The sequence below is a fragment of the Beta vulgaris genome, chromosome 6, assembly GCF_026745355.1.
Source record: "Beta vulgaris subsp. vulgaris cultivar EL10 chromosome 6, EL10.2, whole genome shotgun sequence".
Lineage (NCBI taxonomy): Eukaryota > Viridiplantae > Streptophyta > Magnoliopsida > Caryophyllales > Amaranthaceae > Beta > Beta vulgaris.
The window spans coordinates 65530254-65553499 of NC_079207.1; the positions used below are offsets into that span (position 1 = coordinate 65530254).

Below are 23246 nucleotides of genomic sequence, written 5' to 3' on the forward strand. Positions count from 1 at the left end.
CTTCTTTTTCTTTTTGTGATTTGTGATCATCGAATAGTACTGTAATTTTCAATGTAGTTTACAGGATTTGATTGGGAATATTAATTGCTTAGGAGTGATTGAATCATGGAATATATGAGATTTGGTATCTACACTATATCCATAGAGTTTGTTTTGTAAGAGACTGCCTACTTTTAAATTAAAATTAGGCAATGTTAAGCTCAATATTAAAAAGAAAATTAGCCCAATAGTGATAGATTAATTTCTTTCAGTGACTTGTTTAATTCATTTAGTGACTAGCTCTACTTTAATATTAAAATTAGACCGACTCTTTTAATAATTTTTGATATCCATAATATTGTTTATATGTCAGTTATGATATTTATTCTGACACAAGCATGTGGAAAAGCATATGTGAAATTTTACGGAGGAATTCATAGATGGTACCATTATGTATATAACAAAATTTATAGAAGTGTTGTGAGGTTTTTCCATCATAAGTGAACACTTTGCTGAGGTTTTTCTTCGTGTTTGTTTTTCTTCAAACCCCCAATCCGCTCTCGCTCGCCGCTACTACGGGTCTCGATTGACTTCTAGATTAATCTATACAAATATATTAAAAATTAGCTTGCAACAAGATTTGAACCTGTGACATTTTGCTATTATAACATGACACAATTACCATTTCAACCAACTTTTAATCATGCTTTACGTGTTCACAATAAAAATTTAAATTACCATCTAGGAAAAGACATAATACAATAAGAAGCCACCAAAGAATCAACCCTCTTGCTAAAAATAAACCCAGAGCCATCGCTTTGCATTATGAAAAAAAGAAAACCTCACTTAGAGAACTACAGAAGTCACATCTTTTGTCCGTAATAAACAAAACTACAACATATTTTTATGCAGCAATAGTTATTTAATCCTAAATTTTGAATTTCACGAGAAATGAACAAATGGAGTGTTTAGAGACTTTTGAGGCAACACAAATGTGCCAAGCACCCGCGCAACGTTACAAGTCACATCGGCATTTCTAAGAACGTTTCAAGAAAATATGACCATGCCCGGAAAAGTCCAAAAATGTCCCAAAAACAGCAAATATTGAAGGTTATAATACACACTTTCGGACTTTCCCGGGTCCAGAGATCCGTACGCCACGGGATGCCTCCTAATGACCTGCGAGGTAATTGAAAAGGAGTCACGAGGCTTGGAACAAATATGTGGATGCCTTTATTATGTTCATTTCGAGACACTTTTGGGTTTCACGAGAAATGAACAAATGGGGTGTTAAGGCTTCAGAGGCTTTTCGAGGCAACACAAATGGTGCCAAGTACCCACGCAACGTTACAAGTCACGTCAGCTTTCCTAAGAATATTTCGGGAGAAAATATGGCCAGGTCCGGAGAAGTCCAAACATGTCCCAAAAACAGCCACAATTGAAGGTTATAATACACGTTTTCGAACTTTCCAAGGGTTCGAGCTACAGACGCCATAGGATTCCTATTATAGACTTAGGAGGTCATTGGAAAGGAGTCATGTGGCTTGGAACAAATATGTGGTTGCCTTTACGTTCATTTTCGAGGCAATTTAGGATTTCACGAGAAATGAACAAATGGGGTGTTCATAAACTTTTCGAGACAATGTAAATGGGGCCAAGCACCCATGCAATGTTACAAGTCACGTTGGTACTCCAAGGAATGTTTCGGGAGAAAATATGACTTGGTCCGGAGTAGTAAAAAATTGTCGCAAAAACAGCCAAAATTGAAGATTATATACACGCTTTCGGACTTTCCCGGGGACCAAGTTGCAAACTCACGGGATGCCTCTTAGGGCATGGGAGGTCATTGCAAAGGAGTCATGTGGCTTGGATCGAATATGTGGATGCCTTTTACGTTCATTTCAAGGCAGTTTTAGGTTTTACGAGAAATGAACAAATTGGGTGTTCAAAGGCTTTTTAATTTAATGTAAATTGTTCCAAGCACCCGCGCAACGTTACAAGTCACTTGGACTTTCCTAGGAATGTCTCGGGAGAAAATATGATCAGGCTCGGAGTAGTAAAAAAATGTCCCAAAAACAACCAAAATTGAAGGTTATTATACACATTTTTGGATTTTCCCTAGGTCCGAACTCCGAACGCCACGGGATGCCTCCTAGGGGAATGGGAGGTCATTGGAAAGGAGTAATGTGGCTTGGAACAAATATATGGATGCATTTACGTTCATTTCGAGGCAATTTTAGATTTCATGAGAAATGAACAAATGGGGTATTTAGAGGCTTTGCGAGGGAATACAAACGATATCAAGCACCCGCGCAATGATACAAGTCACGTAGGCACTCATAAGAATGTTTCGGGAGAAAATATGACCAGGCTCGGAAAAGTCCAAAAATGTCGCAAAAATAGCCAAAATTGAAGGTTATAATACACGCTTTCGAACTTTCTTGGGGCCCGAGCTCTGAATGCCACGGGATGCCTCCTAGGGACATGGCCACATGGGATGTCATTGGAAAGGAGTTTTGTGACTTGGAACAAATATATGGATGTCTTTACGTTCATTGCAGGGTAATTTTGAATTTCACGAGAAATGAACAAATGGAGTATTTAGAGACTTTTCGAGGCAAAACAGATGGTGCCAAACACCCGCACAACATCACAAGTCATATTGACTTTCCTAGGAATGTTTCGGAAGAAAAATATGACCAGGCCTGGAGAAGTCCAAAAATGTCCCAAAAACAGCAAAAATTGAAGGTTATAAGTAATAAAAAACTAAAGGTGACCCAATCCGATTAAAATTTAGCGGAACTAATACTGCCTCCGTTTTTTTTTATATTACAATAATGTGTTAAACACAATTTTTAAGGATTTGGAATAAATGAGTAGTTTAGCATAAAAGTAACTCTTTAATTAACTAGAAAAGGAGAGAAATCATCCTTAGAAAATAAAAGCAATTTTATAAGGCAAAGTGTGTAATTAATGATGACTTAAATACGATAAAGTAAGGACATTGTTGTCAATTGAAGTTGCTTTTGTATACCAAAATTGAAATTGTTGCAATAGATGTGAAACTACCCAAAATAATAATTATTGTAATATAAAAAGAACGGAGAAAGTATATTGTAACCTCGTCTCATGTACGAATCTATAATATGTAAACTTCTGTGTATTATAGGAGTTTTAGTGCTTTACCATTTAATACTACCATACATCATCTATTTTAAAATAAGTAAGATGTTGATGGAAATTGTGGAATTAAAGAAAGCAAAGAGAGAGAAACAAAAAAAATTGTACTTATGTGCAGAAAGAGTCGGTCTTATAAGAGATCATCTAATTTTAATTTAAAATTAGGTTTTTTTTTTGGGTAAGATGAAGGGGACTCACTTGAGGGAGGATATGGAAAATTACTCAAATGGGTCCTATGAATAGTTTAAGTTATGTCGATTAACAAAAGTAAAATTAGCATGCAACAAGATTTGAACCCGTGACCTATTGCTATTATGACATGGCACAATTACCATCTCAACCATCTTTTAATCATAGTTTAAGTAGTATTCACATTATTATATTTGTATCTTTTAAATGTTGAGTTTTCCTTAATATATTAATTTAGTGGGAATAAAAAAATGCATATCAAATTCGGAAACACAATACCAATCCTGGGCAACGCTCGAGCCCAAATACCCATAAAGTCTAATAAGCTCTCATAAGAGTATAAGGTTTGTTCACTCATAAAATAAATTCAAATAAGATTTGACAAAGACCAATTAATGATGTCGAATAAGTTTAGATAAACAAACATAAGTTGAAAATAACAGACTTATAATTTATAACAGTTAAATTTGATGTTTCATATATATATGTGAAGTGGCAATTATATTTGATGTCTCATATATACATGTGAAGTTGTTACCTTAATGAAGATTTTATTTATTAATATAACTAAGTTAATAGTTGTAATGAACAAATTATTTATTAATATACTTAAACTATATAGTATAGTTATTAGCTTTTTGTCATCGTTTATATACGTGCACGCATAAACATATCGATATTGTACCGCTTTCGTGGCTCATATGGATAAAATAAACATGTCGATATTAATACTTTTGATAATGAGTCATTTATAGAATCATGGAAAAAATTCAAAAAAAAACACTATTTTTTATAACAAACTTTTTTTTAAAAAAACTACCTTTTACAAAAAAAATAATCATATAACTACCTTTTATAGTAAATTCTTTTCAAAACACTACCACTTAGTGATTTTAGTTATGTTTGACAGTTAAAATGAGGTTTGACAATCAAGTAGTATTCACGTTAGCATGTTAACAAACTCAAATGGATTATAGTTTGACTATGAGGAGGTAACGGGTCATTAAGGAGGGAGGAGAGTTGTGCTCTGACGAGGTCATGGGTCATTCGGGAGGGAGAGAATTTTCTGGTAGTGTGCTCACATGAGTAGCACGTGATCTGGTTAAACCATGTTTTAAAGATCAAACTTAACTAAAATCGTTAAGTGGTATTATTTTGAAAGGATTTTGCTATAAAAGGTAGTTTTATGAAGAAAAAAAATTATTTGAAAGATAGGTTTTTGAAAAAAGTGTGTTATAAAAGGCAATTTTTTGAAAACTTTCTTATAATCATATTACAATTTCAAAACTAACAGACCTAGATTTATATCGAGAATGACCTAAGCGGAACCCCTATGGCTTGCATTTTTTATTGTTCCCAAAATTACCCAAACTAAAATGACATGACCTGGATTTTGACCGACATCGATAATGACCTGAATCAAATGGACTAGATACATATAATGTTCTAGGCCCAAGTCACCCTGAATTGAAATCAACCCAACCGAAGTATACAGGAAATCCAATGTGACCTAACCCAAGTCCATTTGATTTTACTTGACTGGCGCGAATTCGTTTAGAACGCGACTTAGTTTTACCTAAAATCGATCAACTAACTAGATGATAGTAAGAAATTACAAAACGAGATTTAGTCATTCAGTTTATATACTACCTTTGGTCGGAGCTTTTACAAATATATACAAATACTTTTTCGTATGTAGATGTTTTTATAATTATCTGTAACATATACTAAATCAAAGCGTTGTAATTAGAGCTGTCAAATAGGTCGTCGGTCTATTTCGTGTTCTTGTTATTTATTGATTGTGCCAAAAAAGCTTAACATTAATCTGACCCGTTTAACTAATCGCGTCAAAATCCCTAGACACTAACCGACCCGTTTAATTAAGCGGATACCCTTATCAACTCATTTAACCTATTTATTCAAGATCCGTAAAAAAGTTTAACAATAAATTGGTTTTATTATGTCATCATTTATCGATCCATATTTGTTTAGCTATTAACTAGATATATATTAGAAAAAGTGCAGAACTTACTGATGTTTTCCCAACTTATATCTTAATTGGTGCTAAAATGTTAGAATTTTACTTTATATTTAAATTAAACGTGTAAAGTTGTGTCAGTTTCATATTGAAAATCTCAAAACTAACTAAACCCATTTATTAAACGATAAAACACGTGTTACCCCTTCTATATAAACGTGTTAGAAAAGCTTGACACTAACCTATTTTTTCGTATCCAATTTGTCGTATCATGTCAACTTTTAACAGCTCTAATTCTAGTGGTAACGGAAGCAGAAGGTCTGCCCTTCATTTAAACGTTTAGTCATAACCTTGCTTAGATAAGAAAAAGATTGTCAAAGTGGATCAATTGTCCTTTTGCCATGTACTTTAGGCCTTGTTTGGTAATTGGCGGTTGGTTCTTGGCTGTTTTGTGTGGCTGGTTTGATTGGCTGTTTGTATTGGCTGTTTGTGTTGGTTGTTTGACTATTTTTATTTTATAAACATGTTTGGTAAAATTGTATCTGGTTGTTGGCCGCTAAACTATAAAATGACCATTATGGGCATTGATTTTTTTCATCCAACTTATGCCATAAGGGTATATTTGTAATTATATTATTAAAAAGCCAACAGCTGAAAAGCCGGCTTAAAAGCCAACAAAAAAGCCACAAACCAAACATGATTTTTGGCAGTTTGACCAAACTAAAAAGCTAAAAGCCAAAAGCCAAGCAAAAAGCCATTTACCAAACACCCTCTTAGTCTTTAGGGTCCAAAATGATAGTTGGATCTTGTTACATTTAGACTCAAGACTCAACCTTATTTCTAGGCATTCTAGCCCTTTGATTGGGCTTAAAACAAACAATAATTTACTTACAAGTTACAACTTCGATGAATTACCAAGTTTATGGACACCGACCAGTTTAATCTGTGTGCTAAAAATCAAAACTGTTTCGTAATTCAGCGGCAGTGTTTCCCCTCTACTGTTGTGTAGTACTTGAGTACTCCATCTTCAATAATCTATTTTTTTATAAGTAGAACTTGGAATTTTCATCCCAAATGCGTGAAAAAGTAGCTAAAAGTTTCGGACCTACCGAAGCAAACTTAGATTCATCGTCCAATTTCAGCATCTGGGTATGTCTTAATTATCCACTTTACTCTTAAATTCGTCTGTTATTAATTTTCCCTGTTAATTACTAATTTAATTCTGTGGATAAATTATGGGATATAGTTGTTTTTACTTATGATGCTTTATTTTGCTTTGTGTTTGTGAGGGCGCTAAAAGAAATAATTTTTTCACATTTGATTACCATTTTAATGACACTTCTGTGCTTGCTTTTTTGATTGCTATTATTTTTGTATGAAGTTTGTGCCATTAATTTTATAGAACTTAGAATGATAAGTTCATGCCTTTGTCATGTACTTAGCTGGTAAAAAAATCAGTTTATCTATGTGACCAAGATTTTGTCAGATGTCTGTAAAACTGTAAAGTAAAGATTTTTGAATGAAGTAAAGGGTATAATACAATGAATATGATGCTGATATTAAGATACTTATCTGTCAAAAACTTTTTTTTTTTTCTGGGCTGTAGATTCTGAAATGGAAATGTGTAGGTTGATTTATTTATTTTTTTTGGTGAAAATAGAGCAACTTAATTAATAAAGATTAAAGTTCGTTACAACTTAATTAATGTGTAGGTTGATTACTTCTTTGATTTGCTGTGGTTAAAATTGCTATGCTAGAATTATTTCAAGATTCTTTATATTGTATCATGTGTTTGGAAGAGTATACAGGCTAGTCTATGTGACTTTAGGTAATAAAAGATACCTATCTTTAGCTTGACTAGGGCTCATTTATGTTCATGAACTGATGAACATCTTGTCTATCTGTTTGAATGGAAGCTCGTCAATGTTGAAGTGTTTTTGTTGATTTGAGAAATGACAGTGTTTCATCTCAGTTATGGCTCTTTTGGTAGTCGGTGATAAATGGTGGTAGTGGTAATGAATTTTAGTGAGCTTTTATAAGGGAAATCCTGTCAATGTCCATAGTTATGCTTGTACATGTCAAAACGTCTCTTTTCTGTATAAATTTTGGAACCATTTATTACCATTTTGAAGGGTGGTATTGAGTGGTACAGGTTATTTATAAAAAAATCACATATTTGAAATTGAAGTTTCATAATCATGGATATTGCATGGGATTTTTCTTAGATTTAAAATTCATTGCCATAAGTCCATAACTACCATTATTTACTACCTACAAAACTAAACAAGCCGTTACAGGAACTTTTTGGCGGATTACACTCAAAGAGGGTTGATAAAACTAGACGAGCTACAGATAGGCAAAATCTTGTTCATGAGCTTGATCTGATAAGTAGGAGCTCTGTGTTTAGAACAGAATAATTCTTGAAATAGTCGGGCTTGAACAAGTTTTTGGATTAGGATGAAACACTTGAGCTTGGTGAGCTAGTTAAGTTCAAACAAGCGTGGTGAAACTCCACTGTGCTCAGCCCTGTTTACATGCTTGAACAGTGGGTTCAGAACATTAGGGTAAGTTGTAAGTTAGGACAGCAGGCGGTAGGCTTGTAGATATATCCTGGTGGATGTTGAAAAAATTTCAGCCAGGCATTATCACTTAAGAGTTAAGGCATTGTAATCCTTAGGAAGCCAATTCCATCTAATTGCCTGACAAAACTTTGGTATATGGGGGTGCTGAGATCAATGAGGATAGTCAGTCTCACAGCTGCATACAACATCAGTATTTAGAGTAAAGAGATGCAAAACTTGACATCTCTTTACTGTAATACTTGAATATTTTTTGATGACTTGAATCTTTCACAAAGGCTAATGCTTTCACAATCCATGCTGTAATTGTTTTTACACAAAAACTTGTAATGCATTCAAGATCATGTCGATTTCCAATCTTATACCCTACAATCTTCAATCTAAGAACAGAAAGACAAACAAGCAAGACCAATACCTTTGAAGGAACCAAATCACGTAATCCCCCAGGCTGAGTAAGCACGTGCCTTGTTTTTCATTGATAACGTTGAACTACATTCGATCTATTCAAGTTCATAAAAGATTGCCATGGAAAGTGGTGAACTATGTCCTGGCATTGAATTCTCTGTTTTACTCGTGCGACCATCGCTTTTTTCATGTTTGTGTATGAGTTCATGATTGAATGAGTATATGTAGCTTCATCTTATACATTTATGGTCCTAGACCATTTTGATCAAATATTCTGTTTTCCCCCCTTTTCTTGCTTCTCTGTATACCCAATTATCTTTGTGATTCTTCAGAAGGTGCCTATTCTGACCTACATCACTTGCTTGTTGTTGCAGAGATGTTTTAGATTATTGATCTCAGTGGCCATCTGCACGGGCTTATAAAACTTGTCTGAAGCTGTTCAGCCAGAGAAATATTAATCAAGCTAGTGTTTTCAACTAGATTTTGAAGTGTTCTTTGCTTCTGCGTTATAATTGAATCCTGACCACTTTTTTGGACTATAAAGATGTCGTTCTTGTCAAAATTACGTTATATAACTGTTGATGTTACTGGTACTCTCATTGCTTACAAAGGGGAGCTGGGGGATTACTATTGCATGGCTGCAAAAGCTGTAGGATTGCCTTGTCCTGACTACAAACGTGTACATGAAGGTTTCAAACTTTCATACACCGAAATGGCAAAGAAGTATCCTTGCTTTGGCCATGCTGCAAAGATGCCCAATATTATTTGGTGGAAGACATGTGTTCGTGACTCCTTCAAAAGGGTAAATATTTAATGCTTTGGCTATCAATCTTATAAGTTGCCGGATCAGTCTGTACTCTCCATGTAGCTCCCTTGTTGCACACCAAAAAGAAAAGATGGGGGAGGGGTGGGATGTTTAAACTTCTAATGATCAACAATATGAGAATCGAAGTGTGATATTTTCCAATACAGGAAACATTCACAAATCAGAACAACCATGCTATGACTGTGCCTTTAGAGAGTCATAAATCTTTTGCTGTCTCCTTACATGTGGTGTTTTTGTGGTGATAGGCTGGATATGACTACGATGAGGATACATTTGAGAAAATATTTAGGCGCATATATGCATCGTTTGGCTCATCCGCACCTTATGTTCTCTTCCCTGATGCAATTCCTTTCCTAAGATGGGTTCGCTCAAAAGGTATTCCGATTGGGCTTGTTAGCAATGCAGAATACCGCTATCAAGATGTTATTCTTCCAGCCTTAGGCTTAAATCAGGTAAGCATATAACCTAGCTTAGTCTATGTCATGTATTACATGTACAATCACCATGAAAAACACTTCAATTATGGAATTCAGGGTTCTGAATGGGATTTCGGAGTATTCTCTGGGCTTGAAGGTGTGGAGAAGCCAAACCCAAGGATTTACGAGATTGCATTAGAGAGAGCTGGAAATATTGCTCCGGAAGAAGCTTTACACATTGGAGATAGCTTTCGTAAGGATTATCTTCCAGCAAAGAGTTTGGGTATGCATGCATTGTTACTGGATAGATTTAAAACCCCAGATGCCGAGAACTGGAGAAAGGCTGGATCACCTATCTTTCCAGACTTGACATCCGTGAAAAATCTTCTAGATTCTGGTAACATTGACTTGCTGAAAGATAATTGACTTCATTTCAAGATCTTTTTTTTAGGGCCTCTTTCGTTGTCTGTTGTAACTCATGTGAAATCATGTCTTCCATTGACATCCACACCTGCTCTAAGTAGGAAATGTAATTGTTGTGTTTGGCACACAAGACGCATAGCGCATATTCATGCACAAATCCTGCTTCTCATGTGCTGCTTATATTAACCAACTGTTGTTGATGAAGCTCTTCCTTCTCTGTGTTCTGTTGTGACTTTTTGTGATAAATGATCACCCTTGTACAATTATTCTAGATTTTAGGTCTCATAATCAGGGAAAAAGATTTGCTATGAGCATCATTGTTTCGGGGGTTGTTTAACAGGCTTTACTCAAAGCACATAAGCTAGTGCTTGCTTAACGATTTCTGACATTATTTTTAATCATGTAGTAGTTAATAAAATTGATAAATTTATCTCTTCATTATTTCCTTTGTGTTTTATTCTCTTTGAAGGGGTAGGGGGTACGAGAACGAGTAAGAATAGGGTTCAACCCGATTAACGGATTAAGTAGCCCGACACTGTATTTATATAGAAGTTTTACACAATGCAAAAGACCTGCCTAATGAAAATAGCTGTCCTTTACAAATACTCTAAATTCTAATAGTGTTGTTTTGATGTGTGAGTGTATCATTATGTATGTTAGCTTAAGAATAGAAGATTTGGTAGGAGGGGGATTGCTTTCAAGTTGCTTATAGGCAATTAGGCACATGCAGACAAGTAACTCAAGCAACACATAGACATGCTCTACCATTATCTCTCAGCTGCAATTGTGGGTTTTTCTATTTAACTTGAGATTACTGATTTGTTCCCTATTATCTGTGTTATATCTGGCTTACAGATTTTATGTTGACCCGAACTGCAACGATACTATATTTCAAATTAGACGAATCTAAACTGTTACATAATTAGTACTGATTGATTGATTTTAAATACGAAAATCAAGTAAGAGTTTAGTGGTGGAGTTCCTACCTCCCAACCTCAACGGATTTGAAAGGGGGGGGGGGGGGTGGGGTGGAGATTCCCATCCGTCGTGAGTTGTGACGCCCAATACGGGAGTCTTTAGTTAAAATTCCTAGTTAACAAATGTGACCAATATCATATCAACTTGAATTTGACCTAATCCACTTTTCTCTCTCTCTCTTTTTTTTTTGGTGAACTATACCCGGTTTTCGAAATTCATTTTTGGATCCGACTAATCTGGATTCGAGCCGGGTCAGGCCCCAATTGGGGGGAAAGCTCTCCCAATACACTCTGCTGCGTTTCCAGGGCTCGAACCCGAGACCTGTGGTTAAGCTAGAACAACTCCCTTACTAGTTGATCTAAGCATGTGTTGGTTCTTTTTTTTTTTACCATATCTAATTACTTTTGTAGATGCTACTTAGTTTAGATCATGATCATAAACTAAAACTAGCATTATCCGTATTTTTATTCTAACAGCATCATCTATAATTAGTCAAATCATTTTAAATCCCATAATTCATTAGACTTTTTGGCATGTTATTCTGCTTCTACATATTCTTTTTTCCCCTTAAATTTAGGCAATTCTATGCAATTAGCAGTTGTAACATATACTATTTTATTTAAGTATCATTAACAAATGTGCTCAAGTTTGACAATTGTGGGGAATCAAAAATCATGGTGCCCACATACTCCACACCCTTCCCTCATTCCTCTCTCTGAATAAGGTCAACCCACCAACTACCTTTCCCTCCAAAAATAACAGCCACCTCTAAAAGAACAGAGAAGAAAAACTAACAGAAGAAAATACCCATCTCTTTTTTTCTTAACAAATTTTCAGGCTTCTCTAATTTCAGATCCCTCTTTTTCCTCCCTTATGTTCGTTTTCTCTTCTGCTTTTTTTTGTTTTTCCAGCGCACCCTTTTCATTCTTTCTCTGTTTTGGTGATGACGAACTGAAAAACCAATTGATTGTTTGATTTCCCCCAAAATTGAAAGAAAATTATAGAAAGAAAAAAATTGAGGGGGGAGAAATGGAGAAGAACTCTTTTTCATCCAAGTCCATCAGCTTCAATGGTCGGCGTAATTCTTCAAAGAAAGAGAAATCTGCTTGTCTAAGCAAATCCTCGAGTTTCACTGTCCATGTAGACCACAACCTTCCTAATCCTCCTCAAAGAACCATTTCTTCCATCGAAGCGGTATGGAACCTTACGGCATCTGACGGGAAGGAGATAGAAAATGGCGATGTTGCTGGAGATGATCATCATCAACCCACTTTGGAGGAAATCTTTGAGGATATTGATGGCCTCATCGATAAGTTCTCCTCGCTGGATGATTACTCGGGTGTTCCTGAAATTCCTCGGGCAGTTCTGACGTTTTGTAAGATGGCGCAATCGGAGATAGAGAAGTATGATTCATCAGATTCTACATTGAAATTTGGGCAGGATATAGATCAAGACAATATATTGATAAATGTAGTAAGCAAGGTATCAAAATTGTCAAATTTGTTTAGCAAATTTTCCTCTGATGAGAAGGTAAACCCGTCCCTTGCTCTTACAACACTTGTTGTCCAACGAGCCATGACTTTCATGGAGGAGGAGCTTCGAGTCCTTCTAGAAGATTGTACGATACCTTCCAAAGATGCAGAAGCTTTAGATTCTACCGACGGAAAGAAAGAGGAACCAGAGGAGAATTGTTATCCAATGATTGGTGAGGAAACAATATCTAATATGAGGAGGATTGCTGCCTTGATGATTTCATCTGGGTATGAGACAGAATGTTGCCAGGTTTACAGCGTTCTTAGAAGAAATGCCTTTAAGGAAGCTATGATACAAGAAGGATTTGAAAAGCTAAGCATTGATGATGTACAGAAGATGCAATGGGAGTCTCTTGAGGGGCACATTGGTAATTGGATCACAATCGTTAAATATGTCGCAAATGTCCTCTTGCCAGGGGAGAAGAAACTCTGCGATTCTGTATTTACAAACGAGCACCCATCAATCGGCGATGCCATGTTCTCCAACCTTGCTCGATCAGCGGTCATCCTCTTCCTTAACTTTGCTGAAGCCATCTCTATGACAAAGCGAGCAGCTGAGAGGCTCTTCAAGGTACTTGACATTTATGATACTTTGAGCGAGCTGATCACAGCTCTTGATAAAATGTGCTCCAAGGATTGTGCCAACGAACTGAGGTCTGAGTTATCTTCCGTGAGGCGGCGTCTTGGAGAAGCTGCTGTTTCCATCTTCTGTGATCTCGAGAACTCCATCAAAAATGATGTGGCAAAGAATCCGGTTCCTGGTGGGGCTGTCCATCCCTTGACTCGCTACACCATGAACTACTTAAGGTATGCTTGTGATTTTAAAGACACCCTAGAGCAAGTCTTTTCTCTCCATCACACCACTGAGCTAAATTTAGAAGCCCTAGAGCCAAAGAGAGATAATCAGGATGATAACAACTACCATAGCAAGAACCAAGGGCCGAAAAAAACACCATTTGCTGGTGAATTAATGAATATCATGAACCTTCTAGATGCAAACCTAGAGTCAAAATCAAAGTTATATAAAGATCCTTCTTTAAGGTTCATCTTCTTGATGAACAATGGAAGATACATTCTACAAAAGATTAAGGAATCTTCAGAATTCCATGATTTAGTAGGGAACGATTCTTGTAGGAAGAGGTCATCTGAGTTAAGAGGGTATCATAAAAGTTATCAGAGAGAGACATGGAGTAGAGTGCTTCAATGCTTAAATCAAGAAGGATTGCAGGTTCATGGGAAGGTTCAGAAGCCAGTACTGAAAGAGAGGTTTAAGTGTTTTAACCAAATGTTTGATGAAATTAATAAGACACAAAGTTCTTGGGTGGTAAGTGATGAGCAACTTCAATCCGAGCTTCGTGTGTCTATCTCGGCTGTTATGATCCCGGCTTATCGGTCTTTTCTAGCAAGGTTTGGACAACATTTTACTGCGGGAAGGCAACATGAGAAGTATATTAAGTATCAGCCAGACGATATTGAGACTACAATTGAAGGGTTGTTCGATGGAAGCTTAAATTTGTCCATGGCTAGGAGAAAAAATTAGTCCCTCATATTGGAGTAGGAGGGAGTTAAAGGAGAAAAAATAACATTGGTTTGTTTTTTCATGTTATTTGTTTTTTCTTTTAAAGTCTTTTGTCATAAACTGAATTTTTGTGAACATTTCATTTTGGTGTACTATGGAATGGAATTTTGCTCATGATAGGCTTCAAAGCTTTTTGAGTATCCAACTAGTTATATATAGAGAAATTGTTCTTTTTGACTCATTTTGCTGTTCTAAACATTGAAGCATGAACAAAGTGAAAGTTTTATGTGTCATGATTAACTTTCTTGCAACAAAAGTAGGGAAAGGATGATGCAGCTTCGTGTATCTTGTAAGCCAGATTATTATACCATTTCTCTGCAGACACATTCTGGGTTCTTCCCAGTGGCGGATCTTGAAAGTTTTGCTACAGGGGCCAAAATTTTCCACAATAATATATTATGATACCGTGTAACTTGTTTTTGTATGCTGGATTTTAGGCTCTAAACTACAAGGTTTAATTTTTTTTTAAAAAAATAACCTACGGGGGGCCACCCCCAGGCCTGCCGCAATGAAGATCCGCCATTGTCTTCACCAACTCCACAACCTTGGTGCAGTCAGTTAAAATATTAATAACTTTTTTGTATTTCTTAGGCTCTCTTTATGGCACTCCAAACAACTTTCATTTCCGTCTGTAAATGGGGATCTAGCTACGATCATCTCAGAGTGTTCAACTATGGTGGTGTTGTTGTTCATCCTCCATCCGATTCCCATGCACTCGCTATCCTTGGGGGCTTTTCTTTTCCATGCTCCATCCACTTCAGATATACTACCTCTATTTCATATTATTTGCAAAGATTTGACATGAAGTGTGAATAGAAAATGTCTAATCGTTGCAAATAATATGAAACGGAAGTAGTATGATTGTTTCTTCCTCGTGATGCTTAGTTCTCGAATGCCATTGGATCAGTTTTTTTCACTGTCATGGATACTCTCATTTTTATTGTCTTGCACCCTAGTTATCTTGATTACTACTACTAATACATTGAAGAAATCCACATCCTACTTTTTTTTTTTGACAGTGGGTAAAGAGAACAGAAAAGGAAAAAAAAAAACCTAGTACCCATATTTACGCATCTTAATTGCTAAAATATGGGCTTTCTTCACCTCCTGCCTTGTTGCTTTTATGCATTTGAACCATTGGAACATGTTTGCTATATCCCTGATTTCCTTTATAATCGACGAAATGTCCTTGTTGGCTTACTTTGGATCTCTTCAACATGATGCACAAATTGATTTTTGATATTTTATCTATTTGTTGCATTTGAGGCCGTAACTAGGCCCATATCTGAGGTTTGGTAAAAAGGGACTTGTCTTAGGACAAGTAGAGAAAGCCCAAATTCCTGTCAAGTAATCCAAAAATCACTAGGTTAACCATAATTATTAATTAAACTCAAAGGAAACATGTAGTGTTAGGTGAAGAGGATAATAAGGTATCAATTCATATGATCACTAAGTTGATAATATTAGTTTTTTTTTAAGGAGAAATTTCATTAATTGAAAGTCAAACGGCATCTACAATAAATTTTAAAGAAAAACAAGATACAATCAAATAAGGTTAAATCAAATTCGTCTTCGAAAAAAACTACAATGAACCAGATCGAGCAATATATCGCAACCCCCTTGTATTTGCTGAATCAAACAACTATTGATGAGGAAGTCTATCATTTTGACATAGTTTGGGAAGAACAATCTTGATCGAGCCATGTTTACCGCATCCGAGATTCCAATACCTTCATGTTGAGTCTCAAAGTTGATAATATTAGTTTGTTTAACTAATTTATCGCATAATGGATTGATTGTCACATATTATTGGCAGATATTTAGTTGTTCGGTGTTTATTAATAATCAATTAAAGTGGTCGTTTGGTTTACATGGAAAGTTAAAATTTCTATGAAATTGCAATTCATAGGATATAAATTACTTAATTTAATTCATGGAAAATTGGTTAAATTGTTTGGTTGACAATGGGGGAATTAAATTTCCATGGAAATTTCTACTTATCTAGGGGGATCTAGGTAACTAACTTCCTCCATTTTGTGGGAACTCAAAATTTCTAGGAATTTATAATTCATTTTGCTATATTCTTGTCAACCAAACAACTCAAATTTTTGATTCCTAGGAACTTTTGGTCTCCAGTCTCACTTATGGTACAGACTGCGCCCAAGTTCGTACTTGGTGGGGCCGGATCACCCTATTCATTTGTTCTAAAAAAAGAGAATAAAGAGGGGAAGAATCAAGATGTTCTAAATAAAAGAAACTTGGGTTGTGAAATGTGTTCTGGCTATAAGTCGTAGTTGGTCGTGTTGGGTGCACCTGCGCTATATTTCAGAGTGTTGACGCCAAATTTGCCTTAGTTTTATTGTATATCTTTGTACATCCATAATTTACTTCATACTTACATCCAAAAACTAAGTTTGTACATTTGATAACTTCAAAAAGAATATTAGTACATTCATATTTTATTTTTTACATTCATGATTTCTTTTGTACATCCAAAAACTATATTTGCACATTCACGATTTCTTTCGTATATCCAAAAACTATATTTGCACATTTATAATGGTTTTTACGTCTTACATTCATTAGTTATTTTGTACATCCTAAACAAATTTGCACATCCTTAATTTTATTGCAGAACATCCAAATACATGTATGTTTGTACATCCAAAGATGCCAGACAAATATCTAAAATTATATTTTAAAAAAAACAAGCATCCACATGACAATATTCCACGGCAAACATCACACCATCTAGCCGGACTCATTTGATATAGGTTTATACCATCTCTAACCTCTAAAATTACTTTGGTATTCTTATAGTAGTCCAATCGGACTCGACTCCAACAATAAGTTATCAAAACTTTGTCTTGATTAATAGAATAATGTCTAGTAGGAGAAAGTATTGGCAACTCATAGTGAGATGTCAAAATGGCATCTCACAAAATTTTTGGTACCAAAGTTAAGAAAGTGTTAAGATTCGGTAAAAGTCCATGTATCTCATTGACAACCAAAATCAATTTATACACCCTAGAGGACTAGCGTCCTAATCCTACTCAACTTAGAATAAATAATCCTATGCAACTTAGAATAAATAATATCTCATATTCTATACTTCTATCTCCTAACACCCCCTCAAGTTGGAGCGTGCAAATCACTAATGCCTAACTTGCGTAACAAAAATTCAAATTGAGTTCTACCGAGAGCCTTGGTGAACATACCTGCCAACTGATACTTAGTGGGATACTTAGTGGGAACATACGAAGGAGAAATAAGACCCTCAATCACAGCATCTCGAACAACTCCTAAAAGAAAGTGATATCAAAATAGAGTACTTTGACTTAGTTTAATACCACTTTGACTTAATTTTGATACTAAATTTTTGTAATATGTCATTTTGGCACCTCATTATGAGACGCCTATCATACCTCGTCGAGTAGTGAACACCATGACGTCCGTCTAATGGAAAGAACAGTAAAAAGGCTGTGCATGCGTCCTAAATTTGCTGAGCAAAGCAGCTACAAAAAAAAGTGAGTAAAAAACGTATGATAAAATAAAGGAATTTCCAAAAAGAGGGATATTTCCTCATTGGTCTTTTAAATGTTATAGAGATCTCTAAGACTATTGGTGTACTTTTTGTATATGGGGATTGGGGAGATCGAATGGGCCGTATTATATGGTTCTGTACCCGAGAGGCCCGTAACCGGGTACTGCAACTTCAGCATGCCAAATTTCAGATCTTGTTCTCACGACCCACTTTTAAATACTTGGGTTATATGTTATTGCTTTAGGTATACACTATACACATACACTGATACAAGTACCAAGTAGTACTTGATTTAATGGTTTGATTTGTCGAACTTTACTAGAGATACTTTGCGGGTGTAGATTTTCCTTTATCATTCTCGCTTTCCTATTTCCAAAGGACCTTGTCTGCAAACGTGGACCGAATTGACGTGTGCAAGATTGCGATCTGATTAGGACGTCTTCTCCTTACCTTAAAAAAAAAACTATACACATACAAGTACAATACAACTGTCACTCCCTAACTAGTATAGTTCTTTTTTTTTTTGGAATTATAGTCATAGAATGCCTATATGGCTATTATCTTCTTTACACCTGAATCAATGCTCATGATTTCTCTTTGTTACAAGTTTGTTCAAGGATTTTCCATCGTTTCGTTGGATATAAGAAATGATATTTAACTTTATTAGAACATTTAAATATGTGTATATTGTGCGTTATATTCATAGATATGTCCAAGTAAATGACACTATAAGAATAGCTAATTGATTGAAATAGTTCAGTACTTCAATGTTTTTGAAGTTTGGCAAAAATAGAATCAAAACAAAAACGAAATTGTAGTCCTTTCTTTTAAAAAAATATTGTTTAATTTAAACAAATGAATCTCTCGTTTCTCACCTTATATGATGATGTAATTATTTATTATAGCTCCTTTATGAATGACCACTTATTACCCTCTTATTATAAGACATATATAGTGTATTAGTGTGTAATATAGTCTAATAAGCATAAAAGAATCTCACAACAAGACCTAATTAGCATAGTCAACTTGGTATAGCAAAAAATGGAAAAGAGAGCAAGTTATAAAGTGAATCTCCGACATACTCTATGCCAATAAAGAAACCATTGACCAACAAGTATTGATTATACTTTATAGTCACCAGATTTTCAGAAAAAGATGTCCAAATAAATCACTACTGATATAACACAAATTTACGTACTATAATTGGTGACCCTCAAATAAATAAGAATAATAGAAATTACAAAAGAAAGGCTGAATTTTTTGCCTCAGGAAATGCGACAGCAAGGACATAAACAGCCGTTAAAAAGAGGTTGAGATGATCATACATAAAACATGAAAAACAGAGGTAGCACTTTTCTATGTTACATAACTTCATCCATGTCTTACCATTGCCGAACCATGCTCCTGTAAAAGGTATATAGCTAGTGCTCTAGTTACATAACAGGATATGTATCTTTCATATACTTTATCCGTCTCATAATATAGTGCTTTTTTATTTTTTACACGGTCTTCAAGATAAACATTTGATCTTCAATATCTTCAATTCTTTATTATTAAAATATATAAAAAGTTGATATTATGAAACTATATATATATATTAAGGCGAATCTAACAAGATGCCACGTGAATATTTTTTTTTATATATACAAATGAAAATATTTGGTTAAAAATTTTAAAGTTTTACCTCAAAAGATAGAAACAAGCATTATATTATGACTTACTAGCTTTCCACCCGTGCAAAAATGCACGGGAGGTTTTATGTAAAAATGATTTGGAGCCGTGTATAATGTACGACAACATTATTTTGTACATTAAGTAGTTGTATTTATTCGAAATATATTGAATCCGTGATTATTAGAAACCATGTCCATGTATTTAAGATTAAAACAATATAAAAAGTAAAATTATACTTAATATATATAAAAATCCTTTGTTACAACATTTTGAATTTTAAAAATATCGTAATCGTGATATATACATTTATAATTACGTAAATGAAACAAAAAACATGTTAAAATGCGGGGGAATACTTTGTTTATAAATTTAAGATTTTAGGATGTTTCTCCTAAAATCATGATTTGAATAGTAGCTAGTTGATTTCAAGTTTTCATAATCATATCGTGTATTAAAAATAAATTTTAAAACCGACTTACGACCCGTATGTTCAGTGATTGATGTAGCTAATGTCATGATAACACATGTGACCAACCAACTTTTTTTTTGTTTCTTAGCAAAGGTTTGCTTTCTGTTAGTTGGTTTTAGGTTGTAACTATTTGCTCTAATTAATTTTATTACTTGCTTAGCAAAAAAAAACTTTCTTAAACAAAAAAAGTTAAAAGAAGAAGCTTTTGTTCTGCCTATCGTTTTATACAAAGGCTCATATAAAAACACAATGCGCAGCACTACTGTCACTCAATCATGCAACAACTTTCACTCCTTGCTTTCTGCAGTTTCGCTCAACTCCTCTCTCTTATTAAACTATCTTATTACAAATTTTTTTTTTAATGATATGATTATCCAAATTGTATTAAAAAACAATCTCAAAGTTTATATAGCATGATTTTCATCAAAGTGAATGGGGTTATCTCTAAATTTCTAAGTGAAAAAATTAATTTAAAGAGGCAATCACTCAAGAAAATTATACAAATATGGTATTTTTTTTCTTGATTTGCCTTTTATTTCTTAATCACCGTATGATCTGTTTTTTTCCATATTCTTTTCGATTTTTAGAATTGTATTGTAGAACAATTTCAAACTTCTATATTTACATTCCAACATACTCGTGAATGAGGTGTATCTCGTAATTTTAGGTGATATTTATTATGGCTTTGTGATCAAAAAATTTAGAATCTTGTAATGAGAATAGTTTAAAACTGGCTTACGACCTTGTGCTGTAAGAATATGACTTGTGAATTATCTATAATTTGCAAATATTTCCATATATAGTACATAGGTCCCACACTTTATTTACAAATTTGCCATCACTCCCTTCTTGATTTTGTAAATGTTTCCATATATAATACATAGGTCCCACAATTTACCTATTTGTTTTTTGTTAATTCCATTTATGTCAATGGTCCCCACTCCCTCCTTGGTCTTTGTGAAAAAGTGCTTGTAGCAAATAAAAAAAGACGGAGGGAGTATTTCAATTTTCATGCATAAGCTTTTGACTAGGGTTCTTTTAAAAGCATTTTTGTCTTTTTAAAAACAAGTAAGTTAATTGATGGCCTAATCAGTAAAACTCATGGATACCTCATTACTACATCATGTATACTTTTATAGTTTTGTTCATGTTAACAAAGAATAAAAAGGTATCCCAATACTATAATTTGCTTTATATGAATACCTCAATACTATAATTTGCTCTAAAGAATTGCACCTGGGTTCATTTTAATCTAGATACTAGTTGTTCCGGGTTAAAAGCAATTATGTTGAGGTGTATTTGAATGTAAGTATGAAGATATGTTATATGATATGAGGTTACACATACATTATTTAAGTTGACTCAAGGACATTTCATTGCGTGCCTAGTTAAATTAGGGCTGCATTTAGCTTTTCTCAAAATAAATTTCTTTCGCAAGTACCTCTTAGGAACCAAATTCAAGGCCAAATTCGTCATTGTCTATATCAAATACCCTTTTTAATCGGAACACTAGCTTATTATTGAAGTATTAAACCTATATATAGAAGGAAATTGAGATATAAGCAAAGTAATGCTCCCTCCCATAATATAGTGATTACATTTCATTTTGAATGTCTCAAAATATTGTGCCTACTTTATTTTTTATTAATTTGTTTTGACTAATTTATCCTCAATTTTTTTTATATACAAACTTCCCATTGTATTATCTTTCTTTCAACATGTGTGCTCCTATTTATACTTTGCACCATTCCAACAAAACTTTATTGTTTTTGTTATTTTTTGAAGGAAAAAGAAAATAAAGGAAACAGTTATAAGACAAAACTACTTTATTTTGTGAAAGGGGGAGTACAAATTTATCTTGCCTATTGAAAAGAAAGATTATGAATTAACCGTACTTCCTCCATTTCATTTTAAATGCAACAAAAAATAAATATTTTATATTTCATAAATAATACCCATTTGTAGCATTTAAAACAAAACGGAAGAAGTATGTACTAAGGTGTTGTTTGGTTGGAAGTTATTTCTCTTGGAAATACAAATTCCTAGGAAATACATTATGGGTGTTGTGTTTGGTTGGAGGGAAATGAGAGAAGCATAGGAAATAGAAATTCCAAGGGAAATAGAATTTCCCATGAAACATGGGAAATAACTCATCATGCCCCCCTTGGTGAGTAATTTTTTAGGAAATGCAATTTCCTATGGTGTGACGTGTCAACCAAACAATTTTGTCTAATTCCTAGGAAATTAACAAGGGAAAGAATTTCCCATAAAATGTAAATTCCCATAAGAAATTACTTCCCATATGAATCAAACGAGACCTAAAAGTTGATTATATTTTCAAACTTCATTCAAAATAACAGATTGAAAATATACTTTTACAGTCTAAATCAACTCCAATTCTTAGTTCTTACAATAAATCTAGTTCTACTTTACCATGATTCCATGCATGATAAATCCACTTTATGTGTAGAGATGTGACCAAAGCTCCAAAGTCATACAGGATTCGTATTGGCTATAGAAGACAAAAGCTAAGGCATTAGCCGCCTTCCATGTATGATAAAAACTGAACTCACCTACTTTATATGTTAAAGCTATACTATTATTGTCTCTTAAAGTCTAACTATTTATGTTCATGCTATTTCTCTATTAAACCCATATTATATCCCAAAGACAAAACCTCCTTTCTTGGCACGCCTTGCGACAACTAACAGACAACTTCCTTTATTACCAACATGCCCTTCATCCTCGAAAATATACAACAATTTTTATGTTATCTACAATTTTAATGATCTCGCTTTATTGTCTAAACTAAGAACACTAGAAATACTAGTTTAGTGCATGGTATAACTTTTAAGTGTTACATTTTCTTAAAATAAATCTACTCTCAGAATTCGGTATAACAAAGTTTGAATTGCCATATATCATATGCTAGTATAATAAGCATTCTCTCTCTAGAGAAAAGAAAAAAATGCTAATGTAAGTATTGATACTTGATTTTTCATGTCGGATAATATCATTAATTAGTTCTTTACTTAGATACTTGACTGATAAACTTGGTTACATGAATAAAAATGAGAAAAATAAACCAAAAATTTGGTGTACATTCTTTTACCTATCTTATTCCTATTAATAATTTCGTGCAAACTTTGTCAATTACAAATAGACCAAGCCAAACAACTCTAACTATTTTCAATGTTGGTGTTATTATCAGCAATAATATGAGTACTCCTTTCAAAAAAAAAAGCAATAATATGAGTACATTTACAGTGAAAAGCTAGTAATATGTTTTTTTTTTTTTTTTTGATAAGCAGATTTTTATTTTATTATTGTTGAAGGAGGCTACTGTTAATGAAGTAGGGCTCCTTTATGGGCTTACATCGATCCACATTCTCATGAGATACAAAGCTGAGAAGCATCATGCAGTGAAACAAACATTACAGCCAAGCCAAGAAATCATTTTCCCTTCTGAGCCCACGCTTTGCTAAAGCATCTGCT

At 34.2% G+C, this 23246-nt stretch overlaps 2 protein-coding genes across 2 annotated transcripts; both read left to right on the plus strand.

Annotated features, from left to right (window-relative positions):
• Positions 1 to 6219: 6219 nt before the first annotated feature.
• On the plus strand, positions 6220 to 10179 carry LOC104897509 (uncharacterized). Its single transcript, XM_010684394.4, has 4 exons — positions 6220 to 6475; positions 8685 to 9112; positions 9382 to 9588; positions 9670 to 10179. The coding sequence occupies exons 2-4, from the start codon at positions 8855 to 8857 to the stop codon at positions 9976 to 9978; spliced, it is 774 nt and encodes a 257-aa protein (XP_010682696.1). The 5' UTR covers positions 6220 to 6475; positions 8685 to 8854; the 3' UTR covers positions 9979 to 10179.
• Positions 10180 to 10323: 144 nt separating this feature from the next.
• On the plus strand, positions 10324 to 14245 carry LOC104897510 (exocyst complex component EXO70B1). Its single transcript, XM_010684395.4, has one exon. It carries the CDS (start codon positions 11983 to 11985, stop codon positions 14023 to 14025), a length of 2043 nt encoding a protein of 680 aa, XP_010682697.1. The 5' UTR covers positions 10324 to 11982; the 3' UTR covers positions 14026 to 14245.
• Positions 14246 to 23246: the final 9001 nt, after the last annotated feature.

What these genes read in the sequence shown, in the direction of transcription:
- LOC104897509 (XM_010684394.4), top strand. Translation starts at nt 8,855, where the DNA reads ATGTCGTTCTTGTCAAAATTACGTTATATAACTGTTGATGTTACTGGT. An exon ending in TTCGTGACTCCTTCAAAAGG is followed by an intron (nt 9,113 to 9,381) that starts GTAAATATTTAA and finishes TTGTGGTGATAG; the next exon opens with GCTGGATATGACTACGATGA. An exon ending in CAGCCTTAGGCTTAAATCAG is followed by an intron (nt 9,589 to 9,669) that starts GTAAGCATATAA and finishes TATGGAATTCAG; the next exon opens with GGTTCTGAATGGGATTTCGG.
- LOC104897510 (XM_010684395.4), top strand. Translation starts at nt 11,983, where the DNA reads ATGGAGAAGAACTCTTTTTCATCCAAGTCCATCAGCTTCAATGGTCGG.